The sequence below is a fragment of the Rhea americana genome, unplaced genomic scaffold, assembly GCF_003343005.1.
Source record: "Rhea americana isolate MKP2758 unplaced genomic scaffold, rheAme1 scaffold_92, whole genome shotgun sequence".
NCBI lineage: Eukaryota > Metazoa > Chordata > Aves > Rheiformes > Rheidae > Rhea > Rhea americana.
In genome coordinates this window covers 2623276-2635890 of record NW_028187111.1, presented here as the reverse complement: position 1 = coordinate 2635890, position 12615 = coordinate 2623276, and the positions used below count along the sequence as shown (strand labels likewise).

Genomic DNA, 12615 nt, shown 5'->3' with positions numbered 1-12615 from the left:
AATTCTGTATTGCTAAAGTTTTTAAAGGGAAATATTCTCATTTGAGATTTTTTCAGTTTAAAAAAGTGCTTATGGCCTTTCTATGCCTTCCTAAAGTCTAATGTGAAACAAAGATCAAAAATGTCTGACCTTTAAAATTTTCAAGAGATTAGAACAAATAGTAAAAGCTGAAAACAGAAACCAAGATCCATTTATAGATTTAATCCCTCTGTACCTTACCTTCAGCTTTACCCACACTGCTCTTAATTTGTCAGATTTTTTAAAAGACAACTATGTAGTATTTCAAACACAAAACAAAATCCAAACAAGGCCACACACTTGCACAGAGCCTCCTTCATGTAACTACAGAAGAGTTGATGACTATGAAAGAGGAAACAACCCAAAACGCAAGAAAAACCCCTAGAGTTTTCCCATTTCCAAAAATAAAATAAAACAATGACTCTTCTTGCAATGGAATTTTTAGTTCAGAGTTTTCTAATCAGAACTTTTATAGAAAACTTTGCCATGCTTTCCCAAGGAAACATTTTCAAACAGAAACCACATTTGATACAGCTGTTAAAAGAAGAGAACAAGGAAAAGCAAGGGCTAAAACTCTTCTACCTGCTCCTTATTTTCATGCTTACTGTGGTCTGTGGCCAAATGTCCTTTTGCTGATACTTAAAACAAAAAAGCAGAAACTTGAAAGGCCTGGAAAAAAAGGAAGCAAGGTGGTAAAATGTTTATCATGAAAAATCAAAAAGTCATTGGCAATAAGACACTGCACAGACAACACTATGACTAGATGATTCCAGACTTTCCATGATTTTACAAAAACAAACCAACAAACAAAAAGCACCCTGTAACAACAACAAAAATCAAATGAAGCCCTAAAACTTTGCCCTTCAACGGATAGTCTGTTAAAAGTAAGATGTGTTACTAGTGGTGACAGCTACACTTCRTTGCTTGATCTAGAACAAGCAAAAAAACCCAAACAGTAATGCAAATAGTTTTTCAGTAATTGCCTTCAGCCTGTACTATCATACAGAGTTCCAGCAAACAGTTCTGTTCCAGCAAACACACTTCCACTAAATCCCAGCTACAGCGAATTTCTAACCACAAAATACTGACTGACCCATGCCTGAGCAGTAAGAGGCTGCCTGCCTCTGGTCATAGCATGCAGAGGAGTTTGTGGCGAGGCGACCTGGGACACCCAGTAATGCTTGCCTGCCTTCTGAAGCCAGCACATCCATTTAGCCTATGGTGTGAGGGAGCTCTCGCACCAGAGCGGCCACATCTATGCAGTGGAGCGCCTGAGCTAGTTAGCTGTGCTAAGTTGAGCGCAGTTCTTCACTAATGCAGCTGTTAAGCTTTGGGGACCCAGCCTGTAGCTTTGTGTGGTCTGTTGCTTCAAATGGGCCWAAGCAGGGGGGCTCTGCACCACACACACTGTTTTGTAGAGCGGAGAGGTCCCTCACTAGTCCTGACTCCAAAGCGAATCAGCAGTCCTCCTGAACCTGAGTTCAGTTACTGATTTCAAGCAGACGAGGATTTCACTGTTAAGAAAAAAACAAAACCCAGCAATATTTCTAATCTCAGTGGCTTTTTTAAGACCTGCATGCAGATAGACATCTCAGCTTATGAACTGATAGTAAGGGTAATAGAGCAGCTTGCAATTTAAGGAAGCCAGATAGTGACTCAAAGGTTAATTCCGATTCTTTATTTCAGAAAAAAAAATCTCTGATCAAATAAATTAATTAGGCAGAAAATAATTATTTTTTTTTCCTGTAGTTATGAAACATTTGTAGCATGCCAATAGTTTGGAAGATGTCAGAAATAATAGTATTAGCGTGGGGGCACTATGTTTATGTAGTCCATCCCATCTTTGGTATTCCTTTCTCTGCATGAATTGGGGGATTTCTTCCAAGCAATTTTAAATGTTAACTAACAAAATTCAGGACTATGAGCTTTCTTCACTTCTCAAAGTTAACTCTGGAAAAATAAATTGCAGAGATTTCAATATGCATTTGAACAGATCCCCTTCTGAATCCAACATTTTTGAGGTTCTGGAAATCTGTTTTTAAAAAATGAAACAAAAACCCAGCATTTTTTAGAGAAGTATCTTATTTTCATTCTCTTAAAACTGAAATGATTRAAAGGATATGGACTGGCCCCTTTTTATCACCTCTCCTAAATATCTTTTAGGTCATCAATCCTGSAGATTTAACAGTTATAAAACAAGATTAAAACAGTGTCACTGAGAATCTCAACAGCTTTGCTCAAACTTCACTTCTTAAAACAGCTTCACTCAAAATCCAGTTTTCAATTTTTCAGAACTTTTGTCTTCAGAACAGAGGGTTTTGCCCAGGGTTACTACAATGTATGGGACAAATAAACAAGCATTTCGTGGATGTCCTAGATTTTATTGTTAATTGTTAATATTAAAATAATTGCTACTTTAAAATGTCAAATAAAAACATACGTAGTAAACTTCAGAGTATTATATACACAGCCATAATACAGAGTAGTTTAACATAGCTGAACTCATATCACATAGCTGCTTATTTTACCAAAGAGACTATACTCTAGCACATAGCAAATAGAAATTCTGACATCGACTTCAGATAGCCACTTTATTATTATTAAAAAAAAAAGCCTTAAAAATTTTAAAAAGCAATCCTCAAGTCTGGATGCAATCCCTGGTATGTTGACTACACTGAAAACACAATGCTCTTAGGATTTTTGGGAAACTGCAAACACAGAAGGAACAAGTTATTTCTGACGCAAGTTCTTATCCAGCAGAAATAGACTAGCTTCCTAATCTCCAGGCTGCTTTTGAATGTATGTACATTCCCTCATCTCAGTTTTTCTTGTTCTTTTTAATCCCACATCTTGTGCCAATATATGCTCCAGATATTATCAGTTTCACACATCTTTTTAAGAACCTCCTTTCTCCAGCGTATCTAACATGGATATCAGATAGATCCYTAGCCCATTTATATTTCTAAAGCAGCCTCACTTTACAATCTTGTGAAAGATTTACTGGGTAAAAAGGGGTAATGTCACAGCAGCATGTCCCATTCAGAAACCCATTCCCAGGACTTCTGTTGTGTTCTGCATGGCACAAATACAATAACTGTATGGAGCTTTATCTATATATAATGGCACTGACACAAAGGCACTTCAGAGTTACATGGTACATGTGGAAAGGGTACTACAGTGATCTAATTGTAGTTCATGAGAAAATTTCAAAAATAAAGCAGGACTTGAGTGCAGCTTCCTTCACATAATATGCATTGACAATGCAAACCAACCTTCTTCTTTTTGCTTCTCCACCTGCTAGAGAGAGGAAACAAGTTGAAACTCATACATTGCAAACTCCCTAGACTTGCCAGTTAGTGTCAGCTTCTGTATGATTACCCAGTTCCCTGATATGTAGCAACTGTCTGACATAGGCACTACGGAGGCAGGAACACCATCTAATTTAGACACTTAGCTTAAGCAACATCTACCTTAAGTATTCTGTATTTCCCCGCTGGAGACATTTACTTTTCTATCAAGATAGGGAGATTTGGACATTAACTTTATTTTTCTGTATCACTCCTACCTTAGGTTATTTTAGACATCAAAAAAATAATAGCATTAGTACAATGAAAGAATTTTAGTGTAGTCTCTTGGACAATCAGGTATCAAAAGTCTGGAGTAGCAATTTTACTCTATGTTTACATTATTTATCTCTCAGCAATTGCCTTGTGCAATGGTTAGGTAAGCAACAGCTTGCTTGCCTCTTATATGTAGCTGTACTAGTGCATCATAATGTTTACCTGAAATTCTCTGAAGCCACCAGTGAAAGACTGCAAGAGGTTCCCAGTTATTACACAKATAGCTGCCACAGTAGAAACGTCGTTACAGGATTATTTACACGATTATTGTAAATTACAGCTCTCTGGCAGCAAACAACTAATGTCCCTAGCCCTAAGGCCTACCCTTACCAATTGGCCAGAATATACAATGGTATGAATTGATAACTGTTAGCTCAGTGTATTTAGGGTAGGATGGAGCTCCCTCTCTTTTATCTGTCTAGCTTTYTATATATGTAAGTATGACATAGCAATTAAGTGCTCTGATTGAAGATTTTTCAGTCTTACCTTTGGMCTTTGACTGACAGGACTTAATTTCACACTTTCTGAAGTGGCACTTAGAGGTGAACAAGGCTTGCTAGAGGAACCTGCAGATCTGCAGACATTCAAAATAAGATTGTAAAAAATGAAAATTGGGACAATTAGATACATGTCTCATATTTTGATCCAGTACCCTTCATCAGTGGTCTCCAGCAACTCACATGATCTGTGTTATGTGAAATTGCAGGTGTTTTAAATACAAATAATGAAAATTGTGAAGAAGCTATCCGAACTTTGTTCCATCTCTTCAGATTAGACTGCAATGAAGCCAAAGAAAGTCAGCGAAGCCGAAGAAAAACATGGCAGTTTTTCCTTGTGTTAAAAATCTTTGCCATTGCTGCTACATATACACCCAAGCCACTACAAAATAAATCAGTAAAGTAGTCAAACATTTACCTTCTTATACTGTTCACACTGGCAGGAGAAGGAGTATCTTCTTTGGAGCTGTCCAYAGCAAATGCCACTGGAATAGACACTTCAATTGTCTTCCTTGCATTTTCTAGATGATAAATAATAGCTTGATTCTGATGAGAACACAACAACATTTCAGTACATTCATTTCATTTCCCCATTTTTTGGGGAACACCCCCTCACTCTTCACAATTACATAGAATATAAAGAACAGACAAAAAATATCAAGCTGAAGGTCCATTCAACCCCATATTCACTCTCTGAAAACGACCCATAGTGAAAGCAGATTCTCAGAGAAACTATGGACAACATGCATAGATATAGAATGATTCTTCTATGGATAAACCCTCYGACTTTGGCAAGCAGAGGCTTAGAGACTTCAGATTTCTCTTTGCTGGTCCTTTAGATTTATATATTTACTTTTCATGTTGTTTTTATGTTACAATGGCAGTAGACATGCTGAAAGTGTTAGGGTCCCACTTTGTGAGTCACTGCATATGCACCTGCRTGCATGTGCACACACACATGATCTCTCTTTCCTCTTCTTTCCTGATTCCTTCCCTTTACACCATCTCTGTGGTTTAGGAAGGGGGAAAGGGTGGGTGGCCTAGATAGAGCATGTGTGCACATRCTCATGCAGTTCTACCTGCTATTACAATAACTCCGTGAAAAGATTAAGAAACCCTCATCTGCTAGAGAATGTTTTTGTTTATAGTTAYATTCAGAAACTAATCCATGGATCTCGAATCAGCAAGAACATTCTCTTCACTAATTTGTCTCTTCAGATTATTTTAAGCTTGTTATTTCTTTTTGCTAGCACTGGCAGTAACTCAGCAAGCTATTTTGATGGAAAGAGACCAAAAGACCAAAAACTTTAAAGTGTGGTTAAGAATTGGATAACCATTTTTCWGTGATTTTTAGAGGTCTGATGTAAATGCTTCATCTTTTCCTAAAAGATTCCACAGTAGATAAGCCTGCTTAAAATGCTGCAAGCATTTAATAATTAAAAAAACCCAAACAAACAACAACAAAAAAACATATAAAATTGTGAATTGGGAACACTGGGCATTACAGACACTCTGGAAATCTCTTGCTGCCCATTAGCAACAAAACCTAGTTCTGCTCTTAAGTGACAGTGCAACAGTTCTGCAGACAAAGGCATAGCAAAGAATGAATTTACCACATAGCACGACATTTGCAGCAAGCTAACTAAGAAACTAACTTTAGGAGAAGTTTAGGTGGTATATTTTTAGCTCTGAAGCCTGCCACCTCTAAAAACAAGGAGTGTTTGTACCACACAGTCATTAAGAGCAAGTGCACTGACCACAATGGCTGATCCAATCAGTTAAAGAGAACTCCCAAAAGGGGAAAAACATTATCTTACTAGTTTTTGTTTCTCCTAAAGCTGAGTACTTACCAGTATAATTTAAGGATGGGGGTGGAATAGGAGATATCATTGGAGACACCATATTGGCAGCAGCTAATTTTTGCTGGTCTATTAGCTGCAACAGTTTATCACGTGCTTCTGCACTCTGACGATTCAGCTCTGCTATTCGTTCCTCCAAGCTTTTTGGTACTGCAAGATGAGTCTACATACAGATAATTACTTTTAATTAAAAGCTTGTAATTTGCACCTTCAGGGACAGCATGCAACATATTTCAAGTACTTTTACACATCTAACTTTTCAAACTGAAAACCAGTTCCTTAAGTAAATACAATTCTTCACTGTGAGGGTGACGAAGCCCTGGACCAGGTTGCCCAGAAAGGTTGTGGAGTCTCCTTCTCTGGAGATATTCAAGGCCYGCCCGGATGCAACCCTGGCTAACATGCTCTASGTGACCCTGCTGACCAGGGAGGYTGGACTAGATGATCTCCAGAGGTCCCTTCCAACCATACTGATTCTGTGATTCTATGATAAAGCACTTCTTGTGGAAAAGATCTCAGATTTTCTTTCACTGTCATGTATCTAAGTCATTAATTGACTAAATACAACATCATATGAATTAGGTCTTAAACCAACTGAGAAAAGAGAAGAGATAATCTCAAAACATGAGTAATCTGTCAGAAAAAGAGATAAGCAGAAAGGGGGATCCACCCTTTCTTTTCTATTAAATCCTCACCTGTCCCTGTGAAGTATCCAGACTAGGGTTTATATTTTGTATTTGATCTGGCTGATGTAGGCCATCACCTCTTTCTTCAGAGCAGCCTCTGAATCTGCTCAGCTGAGCTTTAATAAGAGAGTTCTGCCGCGTTAGCTCAGCTATCTGTCCCAGCAGATCACTGCTTTGAGAGACCTCTTCAGCTGCACTGTTTTTTCCAGAATCACCCAGGGAAGACAGATTGACTTTCTCTTGGGAACTCCTCAAGTCTTTGTCTGCAGGAGGAATTGGTTGCCTTTGAGAGAAGAGACATTTTTCCTCAGTTGTGCTCTGTGTTATCAGGGAGGAGGGTGAGGTCCTTTCCTTGCATGGTTCTCTCTCAATGTTTTCAGTGGACTGAGAGATGGTCTTAAAGACTACAAACAAGAAATAAAGGAACAGTAAGAAAAGAAACATGTGATCTTTGTCAAGGAAACTAGCAGTGACTTCCTTCTATCAGGCTAGGAATCTACAAGAGAAGATAATCAAGGAGGAACTGTAACATCTAACCTGAATGGGGTACATTATGGAGTAAAATTCCTTTATGCAAGAGTGCTACAAGGACTCATCATTCCAAAGATTTAGTATTTCCCATTGCAAATTGTCTTATATTTGCATGATTTCAGAGTTGAAGAAAGAAGTCAGACAGAAGAGAAATAGTTTTGAATTTCTTAGCTGACCGAGAAATGAGAACACTCACTTTGTCCTCCATTTCCCAAAATCCAGTTACCTTACCTAATGAACGATAAGTCTGCCTTTTTCTTCTTTTATTTATGCTGGGYTGGCAACAAAGCAAGTAAACATCTGGAATAATAATCAAATGCTATTTATTAAGCCCCTAAGAACAAGGGCAAGCATTCTGGCCCACAGAAATAGTTAGGTATTTTTAATGTTCATCATTAGCAAACTGATAACACATCACTCCTCCCAAAGCTATAGCTTTTGAGTCTTGCACAAAGCATGACATTCAAAAATTTATATGTAAATCTACAGTTTTATGAATTATTTTCCATGAAGAAGCATTCTCAATAAGTTTAAAAACTGTCAGCCCATTTATCAGCCTCAACAGTAGTAAAGAATAACAATACATTTCACACATAGCTAAGCTACAGTGAAGTCTATGGAAATAGTTTTATATTCTTGTTTCAAATGACAGTCAGYGTCTGATAGTTCTCAATGCCACTGAAGCCAGATGCTACTCTTTGCAGAAAATTACCTTTAGCTCACTTCCTCCTGAGTTCCTTCTGTGCCTCCTCACAGCATACCAGACTACCAAAAGCATAAACTAGATAGATACAGCCACTCCTCTTGCCAATTCCTTAAATCAAAAGTACTTTTGAGTTATTTTTCTGACTGGGAAAGACTTGCAAATCAACGTTGCAGAAAGGAGGGGAAAGGAGGAGAGAAGGCCAAGAACTTCATTGCTGTGCCTTACTTACTGTGAACAACTGTCGAGCTAGCCATAAACAGGATTATCTGCCTCCCAATACACAGGTTTACAGGGGCTTAGCACACTTGGTAATATGCATGTGGTTATAATGGCAATTTCAGTAGGAAACAGTTAATTTAGAACAGTCACAAAGGGTTCTCCCTCCTGTTCACTTCAATAAGTTTAAGCTTAAGTGAGTTTAATTGAGAAGCTGTTTTCCTAATCATTTCTGAGAAACCTTTCTCCTGAAAGCAACACGAACTGAGCTACCTATCTCTATAAAACTCCTGAAACCTACAGATACAGAAAGAAGATTGTGAGCTAWTCTGGTTAACTGGCACCTGACCATAATCTTACCCAGCACTTCTTCACCCTCTTCTTGTGTAGTACATAAAACCCATATGGAAACATGCTCCCAAAGCCTTTAGAAAAATCTCTGCTGGAAAGATAAGAGTATGCAGTTTGTCTGCATGGGCTCCAGAAATACCTGAAGGTCCAATCTTAAGCAGTGTCACCATTACAGGTGACAGATGCTGGATTACATCAGCAGCAGATGCAGATCTGAGACGACGTGCTCTAAATCACAGACAGTGAGCTAGAGCAAACCATACAGAATGACAAGTGCAGTACAAGATAAGAATGGCAGTCTGGAATGCCACTGATAGGGCTACAGAGGCTAGACAGACAATTGCAAGGAATGATGACAGAAAGTATACAGACTAGCTACAGCAACAGGCACAGAAAGAAAACAAATGCTTATCTGGATGCAGACGCAGGAGATCCAGTTATAGGGCCAAGGTGTCTAGATGCCCAAATTAAAATTTTGCGTAAAAGATACATCTCCAAAGAGAACGTGAGCCTAACAGATTCAAATAGTAACACAATACTAGAGCGAAAGAGCGAGTGAGAGAGCAACCATCAGCTCACCATTCTGGAGGAGAGATRACTCCTGACTGCTCTTCTGCCGAGGTGGTGACAACAGTATAGCTGGCTGGAAGATGTGAGCTGGCAAGCTTCTACCTGCTCCCACACTATCTGAGGCACTTGGTCTCTGGAGAAATTTGACAGGCATTTCCTCAGGTGGGAACTGCAGCATATTGTCCCCATCGCTCGCACCAGTCCTGGGCTCAAAACAGCTCAAAGTGCTTTCCTCTAAAGAAGGAGACAAAGCAGAGATTGAATATAAAAATAGTGCAGCAGCAGTGTAGGGAAAAATCTCAGTAATGGTCACYCTTTCATTCAGGTGCCTGAAAAGACAGTCTAGATGCATGTTCCTTGCACACTCCTCACTTCCTTTTAATTCCCAAATACAGAAAACTTTCACTGGAGTGTAACACAAACTTTTATTGGACAGGAAGAGCTACCACATGTAGCCTCACAGCCTCAGGATACCACTAAGAGGTCTGTTAGTACCCCATGCACAAAACTTACAGACATATGCCTTGTGAGGCATCAATATGTAAGTGAGTTGAATTCAGTAATATTCCCTTGAGAAAAAGCAGACCTACATACTTGCCCTAATGCCCCCAAGTTTAATGGCAAGAATGGTGGGCTGGAAAGGAATTCAAAACTCTTCAGAACACGCCAATGCTCTCACTATGACTTCATTCAAGTCGGGCTTCTCTCCAGAAAAGAGAGAAGCTATTACTCTACACTTAATTACCACTAGTTTGAGTCTAGCCATCTGTTTTTAACATAGCTGGGAGGCACAGAAAGAAAAGCAAGAAATCAAAATTATAGCTAGCAATGCACCCCAGTAATTTTAATATACTTATATCCTTTGCTCCATTACTACTGTCTTTGGTTTCTTCATTAATAGTTTTGTTTAAACCATTTGTTCGCAAAAGAGAAGCTGTTGGAGAATTAAGTGGGACATACCTGATCCAAAAATACAAGAGAGAAAAACTCTCTTCAAAGGCAAAGAGCCAAAAGACATTGTTTGAGGATATTGCTTGTGTTCCATATTACTGAGATTGCATTAAGACTATTCAGTGACCCTGACAAGAGATGTTTCACCTTACAGAACTGTGCTTCCAAGGCACTGTCCTTGTATGCTATTTGTCATTAYGATATTGTCCCCACCCCTTCTTCAGCCACTCTCCTCTCTCCAGTCAAGTTCTATAATATAGTTAACTTATGGTGGTTTCTGCAGCAAAACCACCTAGCAGACATCAAATATTTAACACCCAGACAGAAACCTTAAGGTACATAAACTCTCCTCCTGAGGGAAGTGGAGGAGGAAGAAATACTTTTGCAACTTTAGGAAGCTTCTTCTCAGGAAGCAGTCTTTTTCTAAGACAACAGATCAATAAAGAAAGAGAATTTGGAACAGTCCTGCAAAATTGTTGAACAGAAGGGTTTTGTTTGTTTGCTTTTTTAATTTTTCTTTTATTACAAAGCTTTTTTTATCCCAAGAAAGGAATCTGGTGCATGGGTTCTCAGGAAGAGAATCACAGAAACAGTTAAGAAGAAAGCTGCTGAATTTCATGTTCACACAACTAACATTTAACTAAGGAATACAAATAGCTCCAAGTAATCATAGGATTCACTAGGAATTACTGATCTTGAGAGCAAAGCTGAGGTGTTTAAACAGCTCATGAGTGGAAGAGAATTGGGAGCAAACTCAATGGTAAAAGAAGCTTAAAAACACAGGATGAATCACGTTTTGTTAGGTTGCCTATAGATGCTACTGGCTTAACTTAGCCAGTATCTTTTATGTATCACCTAACTGATCATTCACCTCTGGTAAACCCCAAACAAAACAAGTCAAGAAACAGGCTTCTGTCTGGTCACTTAAGATTCCTAAGTAACTGCCATTTCTGGTCAGCAGCGACCTCCAGCGGCTTGCTGGAGAACCAGTCTCATACTATTTGCCACCTCATAGCACAGAAAGGTGTAATCCTGCTTCAGTTGGATTTTTTAGGACCCTCAAAATAAACCTGACTTTAAGACATCTTAATGGGAAAGAAAAAAAGGAAATCTCCCATGCATGATGAGAGGCTATTTTTTACATTATGTATCACTTAAAAAGCTCCACCCCAGGATTTAACTATACAGCTAACCTTGAAGTCCAGATCCAGACAGAAGGATGTCAGTGGTGAAGGAATAGAGTTTATATATTAAAAAATAAAAAGAAAAAAAATCAGTTTAAAAATGATTGCATTTTTAAACTGTGCTCAAAGCAGAACTTTGTTCTGCTTCAGAACTTGCCACAGTTTACTGCGGCACATGAATTCCCAGAAGTCTGATCCAGGCTCACAAAAAGGGTGCTTATTCAAGCAGACACCAATTAAATACTAAGTTTTCCACCATGGGAATAAACTCCCATCTCCCTCCTCACACATGCATACACACACCTTGGCTGTTCGCTGGACCTTTGCTTGCAATTCCAAAATAATTTGGAGTTTGTCCTCTTTTAGATTCTGCTAAAGGGAGACCTTTAAATGCTTGCACAAGAGAGGTCAGCTGTTCATCTGTTGCTATCATGTATTGCTGAAGTTTCTTCTAAGGGAGAAAGGGAGAAAAAGAGATACATAGAAATGTATATTCAAGGAACATAAATTAGAAAATTATATACAACAATCAGCACTGAGAAGAAATTCTGCCCTCTTAGTATCAATTCCTAAATTTGTAAGATTCCAACAAGGGTTAAATACAAAATTTATTATTTATTCTCTCTCCTGCCTCAACTACATGGGTTTTTTTTTTTCTTTTCCTGACTCATTACCTCCATTTCCTTTCCAAAGTTGCTTTACTGCTTCATTCCCCAATGTAAATATTATACAAATCTACCACTGCAAACTGAGAAAATGAAAATGTAGTATTAATGTTAAGAAAATTTCTACTATACTCTAGTTTTGCAGAAAAAGAACATGCAAGGTCATGCACCCTGCAAGCAGAACATCTTATTGGATCTTACCTGCTTTTTATACAAAATTTAAGAACTGCAAAGAGGCCAGTTTAATCCAGCCAGCAGTACAAAAGTTGTTCAAAGGTAACACCAGAAGAGGTGCAAAATCAGCGAATGAATAATTTATAAGATGGACCATTTAAGGCTGGCACGGAACTATCTCGCACTGTGGCATGACAAGAGAATTGAAACTAAGAATCGTGCATAGATCTGGTTGGTTAAGTACTGAATATGTAACAACTTGCTATTGCTTAAAACTTGCAATAAAAAGCTGCTCAAGGTCCCTTCTTGTGCTCCCAGCCAAGAGGCACCTTATTGCTTGCAATAAAACTAGAAGACACTTTGAAAGCACTTTGAAATCTGACTCCTGTTGCTCATTACTGGTGCCCACAAATGAACAAAAGAGAATAGTTCATTTTAACATTACATGCATTCTACTTTGTTGCATTAATATTATAGAAGCGTGGAGAAAGATTCTTAAATGTTTAGATTGTACAGCCATAGTCACTAAAGCGAACCTTTAGATTGTACATACACATCAAGTAAAGCTCAGTTTCACAGAATTTGCA

The 12615-nt window shown here is 38.4% G+C and overlaps 1 protein-coding gene across 3 annotated transcripts in view; it reads right to left on the bottom strand.

Annotated features, from left to right (window-relative positions):
* Positions 1-1859: 1859 nt before the first annotated feature.
* SPICE1 (spindle and centriole associated protein 1) overlaps positions 1860-12615 on the bottom strand; it is a 28623-nt gene continuing 17867 nt past the window's right edge. The window contains exons 11-17 of one of the 3 annotated variants that reach the window (XM_085324670.1): positions 11493-11640; positions 9064-9288; positions 6690-7084; positions 5986-6157; positions 4554-4656; positions 4125-4212; positions 1860-3315 (exon numbers count right to left, since the gene is read on the bottom strand). In XM_085324670.1, the coding sequence (XP_085180796.1) occupies positions 3259-3315; positions 4125-4212; positions 4554-4656; positions 5986-6157; positions 6690-7084; positions 9064-9288; positions 11493-11640 (1188 nt within the window). In that variant the 3' untranslated portion in view covers positions 1860-3258. Of the gene's footprint in view, positions 3316-4124; positions 4213-4553; positions 4682-5985; positions 6158-6689; positions 7085-9063; positions 9289-11492; positions 11641-12615 lie in introns of those variants that run through there. The other 2 variants (XM_085324671.1, XM_085324672.1) reach the window with 2 other exon arrangements.